Source organism: Lichenostomus cassidix, chromosome 1Aa (genome assembly GCF_008360975.1).
Source record: "Lichenostomus cassidix isolate B80296 chromosome 1Aa, HeHo_3.0, whole genome shotgun sequence".
NCBI classification, from domain to species: Eukaryota; Metazoa; Chordata; class Aves; order Passeriformes; family Meliphagidae; genus Lichenostomus; species Lichenostomus cassidix.
This window is the reverse complement of record NC_139480.1, coordinates 14,341,802-14,359,124: the sequence shown is the minus strand read 5'-3', so window position 1 is coordinate 14,359,124 and position 17,323 is coordinate 14,341,802. Positions and strand designations below refer to the sequence as shown.

Genomic DNA, 17,323 nt, shown 5'->3' with positions numbered 1-17,323 from the left:
TGCAGCAGGTCTCTTCAACAAGCCCAGGGCAACTCAGCAGGTGACCACTGAGATTAGAGGAAAAGGACTTTTTTTTAAGCTTACCTTTCAGTTTCCTACTTACTTCCCACAAACTGCAGAAGCTTTGAAAGAAGCAGTTCATGCCTTGCACAAAAGCAAAGGCCACACAGCACTTTATGAGTGACTTTTGTTCAGATGGAGCACCACCCAGCCCTGATACCAGTGGGGTCTGATCCTGAAAATGCTCACAAAGATTTAGAAAAAGTACTGTTACTGCCTGCAGTTCAGTTCTACAGAAGGGAGAGCATGTTTGGCAAAAATCAATCAATCAATAGTTGCTTTGTGATAGTAGCTGGAGCAGAGAGAAATGGCAGAAGGTGAAAAAATTGAGTGTTTAACAGCAGAGCCACTGGATTTTCATTATCCCACAGAGCTGCCATGTGGTTTTGGTGACAAGCAACATGAACTGCAGTCACTCATCACCTTTATAAGCACTATCAGCCAGAAACCTGGAAACAGAAGCTGTCAGTGCACAACGATGAGCTGCCTTGCTCCCCTCCTGGAGATAAGCACTGCCACAGACACAGGACTGCCGAGCAGTCTCCCACTGCCTGCATCTCCCCAGTGGCTGTGATCTCTCTGCCTCCTGGACCAAAAGGCTACAGCTCTGTCAGAGCCAACTCTGGATCTCGCCAGGATTCTATCACAGTACCTGTGGTAGGTGGAGGTAACAGAACCATTTTCCACTTGTTCCTGTGGGTACAATTCCTTTTTTGCACTGGGAAGCACAGCCAGGGCAGCCCCAGCACAGCAGGGTCATGGTCATGCTGCTCTTTGTTAACCATCAAACTGATTCCAGCTATTTTCTTAATAAAACACATAGAGTTAGGACATTTCCCCATTAGAAAATAGCAACTCCTGCTCTTTTCCCAGTCCATAATCAAATCTGACAGTATAAATTGCTGTAAGGAAACCAGTCTGAGCAGAGGGCATTGCAAACCCATGGCACAACATCGGGATGGTTCGCAGCTCTGCATAGCTGCATTCAGCTCTTCAAACAGATCCTCCAGAAAGGAAGGAACACTTACCTGGTGTCACAGAACCATTCTCTGATACAAAATACATCATATTAAGACCATATTCAAAGTTATTCTTACCCCTCCCTTATTTCAGGTAGGCCCACAGCCTATCTGAGCTCACTTTGCTGAGTGAAGCTGCAACTCTTAAAAGGTGACCCATATACCCAAACAAATGAAATCTTGAGAAAAATTCTGTAATTAAGTATCTCACTTTTTATTTTGTTCATTTACACTTCTGGCACTGACAATTCTTTGAAGATATTTATTTTTATGTAAAGACCAAACTTCATTAAAGCAATCAGAAGTCAATTAAATAATTTTACATCACTTAAGTTTCAGAAAATGTACAACACTTTCATACATTATAGGCTTGACTGGTTGGAAATGGAAATGGCACATGTTTGACATGGTCAAGAAATGACTTGGACAACCCAGCAAATTGTTTTGCCAAAACCTGTTTTGTACTGAATACCATAGCCCGTGCCCAGGGATTACAGTGTGTCTGATGGCACCATGTGCACATTACCATTCAGCATGGAATTATTACTATCAATTTGGTCCCCAGTAATGTCTCAAATATTCTACATGGCCTTTGTCGCACAAAGATCCAGTTAACCATTTTGTAGAGGAGTGAGATTCACAATGGAAAGCAGAGACATGACTTGTGCCACTTCCCAGCGACGTCCCGGACCAGCAGGACACTGAGCACATGGAGAATATCAAGCACATGAATAATCCTATCAGTTTCATGGGGACTGTTGGAACACCTGAAATCAAACAGATGGCAGGCATGCACTGGGCAGGGCCTGCAGTGTAACGCAGCATCCCAGCACCATGAAACCATCTCATTTCACACCTGCTGAGCATCCATGGAGTTTCTCCTGCAGAAGTCATGATGATGGTCATACATTCAGTCCTCTCCAAAGTCTGTGTAATGTTTAAGGCAGCAAGAGAAATTTGCCTTTATTTTAACACTTCAGAAGCAGATGGTTCCTTTAGAAATAGGTGGACAATATTCATAATTCATCAGTAGGCTCCTTATTTATATAAATGTGATGAAAAGCCAAAGCAAATTTTGACAAAATGTTTCTCAACAAAATCAGGGAGTGTAACTGAACAGGAATTGAAGCTTTAAAATTACATATGCCAGATCATTCACATGTAACATACTGTCTAGGGACAATGTGAAAAAGCAAGGATTTAGATGAAGTCTATATTCTTGAGGCCTGACTCTTGTCAAACTTCCCCTGGCATGAGTGAGCTCTACTGAAACCAATGAGTGAGCACCTCTGATGGGAGGTGTGAGTAAGATTAAAAACATGCTGCTGGTTCACACTAACAGGTCATTGTGGCTAAAGTATATTCTCATATACAGAACTCTGCAACACTATTAACACCCATTTACAAAACACTACAGTGATGGTTATTGGCACATAAAAAACTCCTTCTCTATATGAAAACATACACAAAATAGATAAGAACTGCCATTTTTTTTCAGACTTTAAAATCTATATATAGTTGCCTTTGAGGAATTTTAACCCCCAGTATCACAAACAACAATATTTCTTTAACAATGTTCACCTAGAATTTTACTGTGCTGACATTTGTAACACTGCCACAATCAAGACCACTTGTGGATTATGCTTAGCTGTACTGTATACAAGGTGATGAAGATTGATAGAAAACCACTAAGATTTTTGCACAAAAATATGACTTGTTAAAATCCAGAGAACAATTGAGTCACTTTATAGGCAGCAGCTACATGTAAGCTGTAAATGTTACCCGCAATAAAAACACATTTTGCCATAAAGCACATATTGTGGCATTATCTGCTTCTGGCCTGGTACAGAAAGCTTGATTTTCTTCCCAATGCAGAGGAATGGGTTTGGTTAGCTTGACTCTCTCTCAAAAAAAGTGCACACATATCTTACTCTTTAAAGTGCTTTGCAGAACTGTCTCTTCTGCCTTGATTTCTACCTTGAGATTACTCTCTGCTGTAAAGATTCTGCCTCTTTTGCAGTAATGATGTTCAGCCAACAAAGTCCCTTATGCAGGTAAAATTTCAAGAAGACCATGTTAGAAGAGCATCAACGTTGAGAAGTAGGAAGCTGGGTAAAAAGCTGAGAAGTACAGGGTCTGTTTTTTCCTTGCCCACTGAATGCCTGTGGGACTGCACCCAATACTCCATGGCCTAAGGCACGACCCTTGCTCAGGGCCTGTGGCAGCCCCTGAAGGTCAAAACTTCTCCCCAGTGCTCAGCCCAAGTGGCCACAAATGGCAAAAGAGATTTCACCAAGGAAAAAAGTAACAGCTTTGCCAACTCCACTGCCACGTCCTCACCTCTACATACGCTTGGGAGAGGAACACTATAGTGCTTCTTCCCCTGACAGCCCCACCATTCCTACCCATAGGACCAAGCACAGTCCTCACCCCACAAGGCAGGCAAGTCAGAGACTGCTCCTGTTGGTTACAACACCCATCTCTACTGAAACTCGACTTCGTGGTGCTTCTGATGCATCATTTCCTTCTCCCCTCCCAACCCTAACTCCTACTGAAGTGAAATGCTGCATTATCAACCCATGCAAAAATAAGTTAGTGTTGGAACAAAGATCCTTAGATCCTTAGATCTGCCCTTTCTTGCCCCACAATTTCTGCCAGGGTTGTCACTGCACCTCCCAAGGAAACAACTGCGAGAGTGGCTGATCCATGGTGCCAGCAATGCAACTCCAGCCCTCCAAACGACTCCTGGGCCTTGCTTTGACTCTGGATCTATTTTCAAAACAGGTTTGGTTCTCTTGTTCAAAGACTATTTTGATCAACAAAGTAACAAGGGGAAGAAAAAAGTGGCAAATTATCTCATCGCCCCAACACATTTTGAATTTCAGCATTTCAACAAACTACTATATGCAAATTAACATGAATTAAATTTAAAAATATTAAAAATGCATCAGGACTTGTTTCTTTTATACTTGACGTTAGGTCACAACATGCAGAGTCAGTAGATGATTCAGAATGAAGATATCTCAAATTGTTGTGTATAATCAATATGCCTAACTTTACCAGCAATATTACTCTAGCACTCCTGATGCACAGAATACCTGAATTAAGTGTGCAGTTCTTGTGAAGAAACAATTTCACATCTTCTGCAGAAAGCTTTCAATAAAAGAATCTTGTGCTTAGACACATCATTTATGCTACTTCACAAATTAAAATCTTTTAACAAGAAATTATTCAGTTACACTGTATTTTTATTCTTTTACCTCCAATGTTAATAAGTCTACCTTTAGCAAAAATCTCTTTAAACTTAAAATACACATAAATATAAAAAAATATTTGCAAAATAGAAACATTTATCTATTTTTCTTCATAAACTCTAAATGTTCACAGATTCTAAAAATAAAACCCTAACAGCATAAGATTAATTTGAAGTATCTGATCTCATTTTTAATACACGTGATGCTTGGTACTATGTTCAGCGTTTCTAAGGTATGGAATGCTATCTTGGTGTAAAGCAACTCTAAAAGGAAGACTTAAACCCAGCTCTCTGTGGGCACAGCACAGGGAGGGACAGTAAAGCAGCCAATATATTTTGTACCCTCATGGCCACTAGCAGTGAGGAATAAAATACATGTTTCAATTGCTGTGCCTTTTGAGAACAGACAGGGGATACAAACCTTCAGAAAACTGTTTTCAGTGAGACTGAACCTGGGTGAGCAAATGAGCCCAATGCTGTATGCAACTGAGCACCACTTTGGGAACGTCCGTGAACCAAGGCTGGCAGAGAGAGATGATCTTCTGCTGCTAAAAAACCCCAGCACTGCCTGCAAAACAGAAGAGGCTGCTGAGCCTGTGCCCTTGACCTTTGCAGCGACTCTGCTCCAGCTGTGCCCAACACCTGCAGCAGTTTCCTGTCCCTGTGGGCACAGGAGCGAGGTCAGCGCTGGGGCTCTGGCTCCTGCCTCACTCCCACTCCAGCCAAACACGGCAAGCAAGGGCATCTTCACAGGTGGGAAGGTGAGTGTGGGCTCATGCTTGTGGGGCCATCAGAACCCTAAGTTCTCACCCCCAGAAGCCAGCAAATACCCACTTAAACCTATCAACTGTGTAAGCAAGGTTGGCTGTTACACACTATTCACACACTCCTCTAGGTAACAAAACTACTCTGAATACACATCATCAAACACATAGTTTTTGGTTTCAGAAAGAAATTAATTTGTCCTTAAAACAATTGTGTTTTCATCTGTGCCACGTATCTCTTTTTCTCATTTGAGGTACTGCACCTTCAGTGAAGGCTTCAGAGAAGCAACAGCCTAATGGAGACATCCTGCAGCAGGGGCATTTGTAGAGAGCTCTGAGGATCTGAGCATTTTCAATGGATAGGTCTGGAAATCTCAGCATTTTCTAGAGCTGGTGCTTTCAAGCATAAAAGTATTGTGCGCTTAAAAGGGAGGCAAGATGGAAGGCATGAGAATCCAGCCCTCTCACTGCACGGGAGATGTTCAAGGTTGAGCTGCTTTTTGCAAAGATTCATTTGAAATTCCCTCTGTCCACTATGTTTTTCCCTTTTAGCCCCAGTCAAGTCACAAAGGGATGCTTTAAAATGTTATCTTTCAAAAAATATTTCTCTGATTAACAAAAAAGAAAAGAAAACAAAATACACCCAGTCACTGAAGGTCAGTAACTGGAGAACAAGAACTCACCCCATAGAAGATTAGATAACATAAAGTCAGACTTCTTTACAACAACAAAATCCCATGTGATCCAATAAAAATAATTTAGTAACAAATGTCCAGGCTTGGTTTTGATAGCAATCCTACATTAAAAATATTTTTCAACCCAAGAAAAACCCACAAACCAAATCTATAAAAGCTAATGAACCTAATGACTTCTTTTATCTTTACACAATGAAAAATAAACGTATTTTTACCAAATAAATGGGCGTCAGCCCACAGGCAGAGGAATTTTTCCACATTCTTTCATCAAGCAAGTATTTCAAAGATAAGAATTTGAACTGTTGATGCTTTCAAACTCCTGTCTTTGAAGACTTAAAGCGGTGAGGACAGGACAAGGAAAAAAAACCATAGTATTTTTATGTAGCTGCATAAAATTCAATTTGCCAAGGCAAGCAATCATGGCAAGCGAATAAAATACCATTCATATTTTCATTACCATGCTAAAGGCAGCCAAGTTAGTTTTGTGCCTGACATTTTCTTGACAAGTTTGCAATGCTTCGGTAAGGCAATTAATATGAGATGCAGGCTTCTGCCCATTGCTAATACTTCTCCTTAGATCCAGCAAGACACCCATTGACTAAGGAAATTTGAAGAAAAATGTGCTGGGAGTCATTTACTCTGCACATATGGAGATAAACTGAAGGCAATAATTATTCACAAGCAAAAGGCGCAGGAGGGATGACCACTGTGCATTTAGCAGCATAAACCCTCTCCCCTCCTTCTCTTTCTTTTAGCTAATGGTATTTCTGTTTTCAAAACTAGGCACAAACCAATATGTTCAAATGATAAAAAGGAAAACAAATATGATTTTTTTTAACTGAAGCCTCTATGTTGCACCTAGCAATATACACCAGTACGTTTGTACATGTGGCCACACACTGAGCTCTGTTTTCCTGCTGTCAGTAATTAATTTCACCAGTTTCTCTCACAAATGTAAACTCCCAACCATAGCGTGTACTCAGGAGCAGCGGTGGATAACCTGGTGTAGCAGACACACACCACGCTAGTGAACCCCCATCCAGGTGAGTATGGCTCTTTACTTGTTATCTCAAATTAATAATGGAAATTCTCTTTGGGTAAACTTGGGAAATGTCCCCTCTGATGGATACAGCAAGTATTTTTATTTTCCCAATTGGTTAAATCTTTTAAATGGTTACTGTTACAGCAGCTTATGCATTCGTCCTTCGTTGTACTGCCCAGCAGAGCTACTTCTAGGCTCCTATGGGATGAGGATCCGACAGCTGCCAGCTGCTTTCTCATCAGCCACTCCATTGTTACAGCTTTTGTCAGTATTGGAGATAAGGACAGCCCCTGACCATCTAGGATAGCCTTCTGTATTCATCTGGTACAGTGCACCCTTACTAAACACCTGGGGATTGAGCAGTGTCATACACACTTTGTGAAGTCACATAATTGTGCAATTCAATCTCTTTTGGAAGCCATTGCTTTTAGTTATCAAGAAAATGTTAGCATATTGAATTTCCTCCCAAATGGAGCATTTTTGAACATGAAGGCATTTTTTAATACACAGTAGAAAGGAGAACCAGACCAGAAGCAGGGCAGTGAGGTCATCAGAGAGCTTCTTTTCCCCCAGAAGGCTTTTAAATGATTAAATACATCAGCAGCTGAAAATTATTCCACATCAGAAGCATCATTGTCAGAAAGATGGTAATTACTTCCCTTCACCCGAATATATTCGATATACCTCCCTTCATCAGAATCTGACATACCACATGTACATAGCCTGTTTTCAAACAAAGATTCAATTTCCTCTAGTTTTTTCCCTTTAGTCTCAGGAAGGCAGCCATAGATGAAAACCAGTCCCAAGGCAGCAAACCCTGCGTAGAGGAAGAAGGCTCCTGCAATGTAAAACAATTGTCACAGTCAGTTACAGAGGTTCCCATCCCTGCTCTGTGCCAGAGCAGAGGGAGTGACAGAAGCAGCAGGCTGTGGCTTCAAAGAAGTGTGTAAAATAAAGGTTGGAGCAGTAGGGTTACAATGAGCTGTGAGGCTGTGGGTGTAGGAGAAAGACTCTTCCTGGCCCCATTCTGCAACAAAGTAAATTGACAAACACACTTCCAATTCATGGGAAAGCTCATACACATCCTTTCTGGGCAAGTCACTCTGCTCTTAAAATAAACAGCAATCAGACAATCACATGCCCAATTCAAAAAAGCAAATGTGAAAGGCAAGAGCTTTCTTAGTTTGTCTTGACAGTGAAGGACACATTAAGACAATTCCTCAAAATTAAAAGCTCTACCAAAAGAATGAGTCAGGATTAAAATAATGTTTGTGACTCTTACGTGCAATTATTATTTAAAAGTGCTTTGTTGTGACAATTAATATTGAGAAAAAGCTTGCTCCTGCCCACAACCCACCATACAGAGCAAGTACCAAAGGACCAACAAACATTTACCTAGTGTTGCTAGACTGATGGCTCAAAGGAATAACTAGAGCTGAAAGGCTCTGTACTAGTAAAGATCTGAAGGTCACATCAGCTCCCTGGCAGATTCATGTAATTTAAATTACTTGTACTGGAGTGGCTTGAGCAGCAACCTGACAAACACTCCACAGGCTGCCACAGACAGAACTTTATCAACAGCTGTATTTCTGCAAGTACCATCTGATACTGGCCTTGGATGCCACCATAAACTGGAAAACTGCAGATGCTGTCACCTCAAGTGGGAATCAGCATTCTTTCACTAAGTAAAAAGTGTTTTTTTCCCAGTTTCTCTGTTTTAATCAGCTGTCCAGCTTCTCAGTTAAGGACAGAAATAAATGTTTCTTGTGAAATCTGGACCAAACTCTTCAATCCAAGCAGGTTGTACCAGATCTCTAGTCTTACTAAACCACAGTGGGCGGAGAACACTGCTTTGACACTCCATAGCAAAAGCAGTGGAGGGACCCAGAATCCAGAGAAAATCTCTGTGCCTATGGCAGTACTGCACATATGGACACCTACTGTTACTTACCATAGTATGTCAGATATTCAGCTGTATGCAGAAATGTCAGTGACACAAGCACATTGAAAACCCAGTTGACTCCAGAAGAACACGCATTTCCTGTACTTCTAGCCCAAAGTGGATAAATTTCAGAATTGACAGTCCAGGGCATAGGACCCATCCCTAAGAATTAGAAGAAAAAGTTCAATCTGACTTTAATGGCTGGACTCAAAAGTGAATTTAATATGTAGCCTCACTATTTCACATTTTAAACTTCTGTGCAAAAACAAGTATTTTCTTACCAGGTGCAAAGAAAACCAAATACAAAATAAGGCCCAGAAGTGCTGTCCAAGAGTATGGAGTGGGGCAGAAATTGTATGCCCAAAACAAATCTTCCTTTTTGAATACGGTTTCATTTGAACACCTGAAAATCAACAAAAAACCTTTTTGTTAAAGAATTTTCAAGGCCATAGTTGATATCGCAATATAAACATGACAAGTAACATCTTAAAAGCTGACAAATGTACAAGTAAAATAAAAAACTTAATCCCTGTTAATTTATCAAGATCTTTGAGCAAAGTTCTACATTCAGAGATGTAGTTTTTTCTCAAGCCTGGTCTTAGGAAGAGTAATCAGCAGAACATTCCTGAATTTAAACACTTCCTTTGTATTTACAGATCTCCTTCAATAACCAGTCTTTACTACACAAGAGGTGATACCAAAGCCAGCAAGACCAATTCACAGGAATATCACACAGTGCAAAAACAGCTGCAGCAACTGGACTTTAAGCTAAAGACGCTGCACACAAGGACTTACAGTCAGATGGAAGTTAGTCCTTACATCACTGACCAACTACATGCTGCACTCTTCAGCTGTAATCAGCAATGTCTATGGAGTGTGCCAAGGTCAAGTGATGTTATAAAGAAAAGAGGTGTGTAATTTCCTTCCTACACAGTGAAATAGTTTAGAAGAAGGTAGCACTTGTAATTAGCTACTGAAAGAAAATACTTCTATTCCAAAGACTGTGCGGAAATTCCCTATTTCAAGGAATAGGTATAAGATCAGGTATTTCCCTCTGCCAACAATATAACATATTTTAAAGGAATAATGCCAACTTTATTTTTTGTTATAATTTTTTTTCAAATTAACGTTTGTTTAAAGGAACAAGTCATAAATATAACTAGTGAAACTTTTCAGCTGCCACATCAATTGCTAGAGATGAAAAACCCTATATTTTTGTTGAGACAAGACTTAAGCAGACACTACTCTTTCATATGCAAACAATGTTATTTACTTGAAAAGAAGAAATCACAGAGAGCTGAACATCTGCCTGGGTTATGATTTCCAGATCAGTTGAGCACTTATGTGAAGGATATGACCCTCTTGACAGTAGGGAAACCAGAATGAAGATGCCTGCAATGGGCAATAGGTGGGCAATGAGTTGTGGAGATGGTGGAGCAACAGCCACCCTGAAATGCTTCAGAGTTGAACAGCAATGTGCTAAGCACTGATGACCAACCCACCACCACTCCTGGGGCAGAAATCTTCCTCATGTTGTCACTGATGAAAGTACAGCATTTAAAGAAAGATATCATGATGAAGTCCCAGACCAAATTTCAGGACAGCTGGAAATTCAAAGTTCCAAAACATTTTAAAGGGAGAGGTTAACCCTACAAATACTGGGAAAATGCATGTCTGAAACCTTGGATAAACCCTAATGCTGCCTTAATGGCAGTAACCTGTAAGATTTGCAGGTCCACCTTGCACTCAAGCAGCACCTGATCAAGTGGAGAAACGCTGAGCCCCTTAATTTGGCATCAGCAATGCAACCAGTGCTGGTGTGCAACTTACAACCCTTCCACAGCTCTCCTTGCTGAGCTCCCCTGGAAAGGCCATCTCATCCAGGGCACTGATTCGTTTTCACTCTTGAGGTGAAAAATCCATAGCAAACAGGTCAACTGAACATCCCTGTCAAAGACATGTCCTTTGTGCCTGGATGCAGACTGCCCCACTGCAGGAACACAGGAGTGCTCAGTTTCACACTGCTTTAACATCATCACTTTTGCTTCTTTTGCAGTTACTCGGATTTCATTTGCAGGTGTTGGTAATGAATACAAGCTGATGAGCACTTTCAAGCATCGTGCTGCTGAGATGAATTTCTCCATTCTGCCCAGCCAGATTGGCAGCTCTGCAGAGAGGGCCTCACACTTTCTCTCAAACAGAACTGTGAACAAAGACATACTTGGTTTATTATCCTGCATCCATCTCCATGAGCACAAACCAACATGCTGATTCATAGACACACAGCATGTTTCCTTCCCCTGCCATCTTTTCCCAGTTGTGCTCTACTTTTGACAGAGTGGAACACAAATGATTCAAGGGAAAACCAGATGTCCCCAAAGCCTCCTGTGATTCAGGCTACTCACCTATTCTCTGCTGTCTGCCTCTGAGAGAAAATTTTGTTGCAAAAAAACAAAAAGCAGATTCATTGCAATGAAATGGGAAAAATGGCACTTGAGACTAGATTTAATAGCAACCTGTCAGTAATAAACTGTGCTTTGTTTATCCTTCAGTTGTAAACCAGCACAGTACACAGAGTAAAAGCAAAGGCATCTGCATTTGCTGGCAACTTGCAGTGCAGGGAATGTTAAAAAAAAACCACTCCTTCAAGGTTGGAGATTTGTTCAAGCTCTATTACTGTGCTAATTCTACTGCTATACCACCTTTACTGTGAATTTCTTTGGCTATGTGTTTTCTACAGGTTACTTAAGATGCATATCAGTTCTAATTAGTAAAAGCCTGACCTATCAACAATTGATGCAAAAAATTCAACTGACTTGAAATAAATTAGAAGAGCAGTAGATTTATAAATTACAAGCATTATATGCTCGATTTCAAAATCACAGAGTCCATCCTCTATCAGATATGGTCTGAAGCTCAAAGGTACTAAAGCTTTGCTCTCCATCTCCCTAAATTACCTTCATATTGACACATAAAAGATGGTAAGAAAAGAGCTGGTGGGGAAGGGGTCTAAAATATTATTGCAAATAACAGGAGGATGAACCAGGATAAAACCATTTCCTTGATAATCAATGTAAATTTTCCTAACACTCGAGCCATTTTAGCTTTACAATAATTCTGAAGGACAACACTGAAAATCCCAGGGTGGGAAATGGCTAGACAAGACATAGCATAGGCACGAGACAGAGACCAATTTGATTTTCTTCTCAAACTTCCATTAATTTTTGCTTTGCTGTAGGAGGACTGTCTAGCCCTAAAGATACAGCTTTTGCGGGAATTAATTGTTTCATTCTGAACAGTTCATATATTTTTCATATGAAAGCTACTGACTTCACATTGTCTTTTAAGCCCTTCAGAAGCATCTTAAATGGATTTAGATCAAAAGTCTTAAAAGGTCAAAATTTAAATCAAGTCAGGCAAAGAAAATTACTTCTGAAGAAAATCGCTAATATGATCGTCCACCTCTGTAAAATGCTTGTTAGAACAAGCATATTTCAAAATTACACATTCTGCTCTGAGATAAACTTTGACATCAGGTGGCGATGGCACAGAAAGATTTTATAGCTAGTTCACAGATTCATTAATCCCCCATTTTTTTGTCCTAACAAGAGGAAAACTACTTAAGGACTGCTCTTATGCCCAATTTTTTGCTTGGGTTATCAGGATGATGATAATCTACAATTTGCCAATTTAAGTCTCCAGTGTAACACAAATATATTTGATTTACTAGAAATCTCCTTTAAGGAGATTTCTAATGTCTCCTGTATAGACTGCTGACTTTCATATCATAGCAATCCACTGAACAATATAAATTTATGCAAAGTTTATTGACTCATGTTTTCATCTGACATCTGTCATGAAAAGGACAGAGGACAAAAGAGATAATTTAGAGTATCTGCTGTTTGGACAGAGGAAGGTTTTTACGCTTGGGAACAACTAAGATTATTTATCCATAAGCAATTACTCATCCTGTAGAAGAATCTGGACCTCAACATTTGGGTTAGTTCTCACAACTTCAAGCCCCTCTTTTTCTGCTAAAGATACTTAGTTTTGTGAACAAACCCCCAACTATCTTAGAGGGCAGAATTTAGCAAGGTACCAGATGAACTGTATAATAACTTAGTGGCAGTCAGACATGTAACTAAGGAGAGCTTTGGAAACCGCCTCTACCCTGTCCATCAAGTGGCCTCTCAAATCCACCCATGTACATCCAAAATAGTTACATTAGCACAACTCATAGAAACCAGTTAAACCATGAGATACAGTTTCACTACAAATCAGCATATTCTGATTTATACAAAAATCCCTGCTCCTTTTTTATATGTGGCAAGATGCTGTCTAAAGTATCAAGCAACTCTTGACCTGAAGGCAAACAGATTACTTTAAACCTGACTTATGTCTGAATCAGTAATTCCTAAGCTTTCTCATAGTTTTCCCTAGCTACTGTCATCCATGCCTGAGAAGCTCCACATCTCTCTAGAGATCACTTTGACTTTATGGTTTACACTGGAGAAAGAATTCATCCATTAAACCAGATGTTGCTAAAAATATGCAGATGAAGCTCCTTACACCAGACAACAGCAATTGAAAAAAAACCAAAACCAAAAAAAAAAAAAAACCAAAAAACCCCCACCAAACAATGAGACAACAACAAACAGATGCAGCCTTGAAAAACTGTTGCCATAGAACTTCATGGGATTCAGCTAATCTTCATTGCTTAACCTTCAGTGCATAAAATACAAGTAGAGTTTTGGGACACTTATTGGAGCCTTTTGCTTAATTAGCAAAGAGTTTTAAAAATACTAGCATATGCTTAAAAAACTTGGAAAAATAGTTTAGTTCACAGCAAAGAAAGCAAATTGTGCCTCAGCAGATGACGGGTGCATCTGCACATGACAGAAAAAGTCTTTATCATGCTGACCCTCCCCTGCCACGGGATCTATCCATTGCAACTACAGACTTGATGATCTTAAGGGTCTTTTCCAATCCAAATGATTCCATGTCAGTCAGTCATGTCAGAACACACACCTGCAAGAGATTTAGCACATTGTTCTGATTTACCTCTGTCTTGGCCACCTGAGCACAGATGAACATAATTATTTTATATTATTATTTATTCAGCTAAAAATCTTTAGAGTTGAATTCAAACATTTGCATTTTCTCAAGCTGAGAAATTTCACCTTTGCAACTGCATCTGAATTTGCCCAATAAATACATTGCTGGAGCTGTTATTCAGTCTGAATAGACTGACCAACAGCCTGGAAACAGGAGCCATTTTCCCCCACAATAAACAGTTCTCCAAAAAAATTCACATCAAAGGGGTTCTTAACTGTTTGCTGATCAGGACATTTCAGTACTTTTGTAACCACCTATTAGTGGATTCTGAAGTGTGGACAACACAGTTGTTGTGTCTGTTGCCAAAGGAGGAAGCTCAGCTGTCTGACAGTGCCAGCTGGACACTCCCGAGCTGTGGGGCTCAGCAAGCACCTTGGGTGGGATTAGAAAGCTCTAATTTTCCAAAGAAAGACATTCAGTTTTCAGTCTGCCTTAGACTTCTCTTATCCTGTACAAGCCCCTTCCAAGTCCTTGTGGCTTCATTTTTCATCATATCTGCCGGGGGAGGGGGAGAGACAAATCTCTGCTACTGCCAGAACTCTGTCCAACAGGCTTCTCCATCATCTTTCGTGCACTCCTTACCTTGAGAAATGGACTCGAACCAGGAAAATGCAGAATAATGTTTATACCCAGTGCTAAAGCCCAACCATCTCAGACCTCACAGCAGCTGACAGCATACTCAAAAACTGGGAGCAGAAATAAGTATTTACCAGGTTTTTGTCACAGGAGACACAATTACCTTAACCACACTACACAGAGATTGACTTATTTGTCTTTCTAAGCTTTCTCCTATTCTTCCACAGTATCAGATGCCAATAAAAAGTGTCAGGAAACATCTGATGTCTCTGTGCTCTACAGTGTCCTGTCCTAGTCCTAGTTCTGATTCTGACTGGACACACTTGGTTTACCCCAGTACAAATTAAAATTAACTAGTAATAATTAAATGGTATGATTTCATAACCAGAAATAATTCAAATATTATATTAATAGCACATGAACCTGTGAGAGGTCATAAAACTTCGAAACATAATGAACTGTTCACAACAAATATCTAGTAGTCACAAGTACAGAATTTTAATGGGCAGGATTGAAATTCAAACCTGATCAAAATGCAAAATCTTAATTAGTTTTGAGCATAAGCATCTTAGTTGAATGTCACTGTCCTTCATGAATTTCTGCCTATCATCATTTCAACTACTTCAATCACTAGATAATAGGTCACCGTTTCAAAATATGGCATTTTGTGTTTCTTTTCAACATTGGACACTTTCAGGTACAAAATTAGATGTTCAGCTCAGAGGAAACAAAAGAAGGAATGTGGCTTCTTTCATTTTTTGGTGAAGTGCTTCAAAACTGCTCCAATTTTCAACAAAGACATGAAAAAGACAACAACAAAAAAAAGAACAGATAGATCATAAATATTGTGTCTTGATTTTATTAAAAAAAGATAAAAACATCTTTTTGCACTGCTTTCTGGAAAAGGATTTAAAATATTTATATATATATTTAATCAAAATTAGCATCTAAGAAAACAATTTAAATAAAATCCTCAAATATCTAAATATATTACTGCACAAACTGAGTGCACAGAGGTCCCATCTGTATCCATTTACATCCAAGTCTAAGAGTAGACTCAACAGCTGGTAGAAGACAACTTGGTTAACACCAGCTAAGGGGCTGACAGTTTGAAATTGTAGCTGTAAAAATGAGGTATTCTCCAGTTAAGAAGGCATGAAAGAAATGTGTTTATTATGTGTGCCCAGAAGACTACTTTAAGGTTTATAACTGAAAATTCAATAATACCAACAGCAGTGAGTGAAAATTACAAGATGGAGAACAAAATAACAGTGTATATGATAAATAAACAAGAGTACAATCTGGTAATTTTTTCTGGAGAGATTCTTCATAAAACTGAGTAAATAGTTTAAAGATGCTGCTTTTTTGGTGAAGATAGTGATTATTTTTAAAATATATATTCTGAATAATTTTTTCTCAAATGAAAGTATGACTCAGTAGCTTGATATGCTGATATTTAGCGGTAGAAAATATTTCTCAAAAACATCAGAGAAAGTGTCACTGGAATTTGACATCATAAAAGGTTAAAGTCACAGCAAGGTAATGCTAAAGGAGAAGCAAAGCCCACAACTGCGAAGCGTTTTCATGAGAAGACACAAGAATATATTTTTGCAACTTCAAACATAATTCTCTGTATTTGCAAGCTTAAAAAGTGTTATGAAAAAGCAACAATGAAAGAGTGAACCATTGCAGGCAAGGCTCAGAAAGCAACAGCAGACAATGCAAGATTTCTGCCCTTTTTCTCCCTGTCAAGGACACCCATGGTTTACAGACAACTTGTATTTGTGTACTTTAAAGATTAAGACCTTCAGTAACTTTCCTGCTTTTTCATCTGTAGAATACACTGATCTCAAAAAACTAAAACCACAGAGTGTTTCACAACCACTGAACTGTCTGACAGTCCTTATTGAAAAATTCTCAGTATGCATATAAATCTTAGGTTTGTCCCTTTCGCATATCTTGTTGGTAAAGTTTGTGGCTCCAGAAGCAATTGTGCCCAGTGGTCCTCTGAAATTTCACCTCTCACCACAAAACTTTTATTTTTTCATGCCCTTGAACAACTTTACTAATCCTAAATCTTTTATTCTCTTTCAAGACAAGTTTTGCTATTTCTTGCAGGTTCCAAACTACTGATGTGCAAGAGAACCCCAACCCCTTCATAAATGCTTTATAAAGAGGTGGGCTCCAGCAGAATGCCTTCAGCAAGTTGTGAAGCCTCTCAAATTCCAGTGCTGCATTTAAAAAGTCTCAGCCAATCCTGATAAAAAAAAAGATTCTGTAAGACATGAAGAAACAGTTCAGTCCAAATTCTCATACTGAAAAATTTCAGTTCTCACTCTTTCTTTCTTTCTTTCTTTCAGGTATTATCAACTCTTGAAGAACTTCACCAAGATACAGGTCAGCAAAGAATGTTTAGAAATTTGAGTAAAAATGATGTAGGTGAGCCAATTACCCAACATTTTGAGGCCTTTGTTATGACCAATAGGTATTTTAGTATGACGGTAACATAAAAAAATATAAGAAACCCACTACATTCTACTAGGTAGAGTGGAAAAAACACCATGATGTGTTAGAGGGAAAGACTCATAATTCAGGTGCTACAACACTTGTATACTCAAGCATTCATGTGCAGGTCTGGATGGAGATGTGACACATGAGATGGGGCTGTGGCTCAGTGATGTGACTTGCACACAGAGTGGCCAGTGGGACATGAGAATTCCTGCTCCCACCACTGTGATGGCTGCCACAAAAGCTCCATTTAATCCTGTTCTCTGCAATCAAGGATAAACTGAAAAGAAACATCTCATGGCACAGCAAGGGCACAGGCACATGGCAAACCCTTGCAAGAAATGACATC

General features: G+C 39.5%; 1 protein-coding gene across 2 annotated transcripts in view; it reads right to left on the bottom strand.

Moving 5' to 3' along the window:
- Positions 1–1,269: 1,269 nt before the first annotated feature.
- SLC2A13 (solute carrier family 2 member 13) overlaps positions 1,270–17,323 on the bottom strand; it is a 141,479-nt gene continuing 125,425 nt past the window's right edge. Inside the window, exons 8-11 of one of the 2 annotated variants that reach the window (XM_085041183.1) lie at positions 9,057–9,178; positions 8,785–8,937; positions 7,543–7,671; positions 1,270–4,900 (exon numbers count right to left, since the gene is read on the bottom strand). In XM_085041183.1, the coding sequence (XP_084897309.1) occupies positions 4,881–4,900; positions 7,543–7,671; positions 8,785–8,937; positions 9,057–9,178 (424 nt within the window). In that variant the 3' untranslated portion in view covers positions 1,270–4,880. Of the gene's footprint in view, positions 7,672–8,784; positions 8,938–9,056; positions 9,179–17,323 lie in introns of both variants that reach the window. The other variant, XM_085041173.1, reaches the window with a different exon arrangement.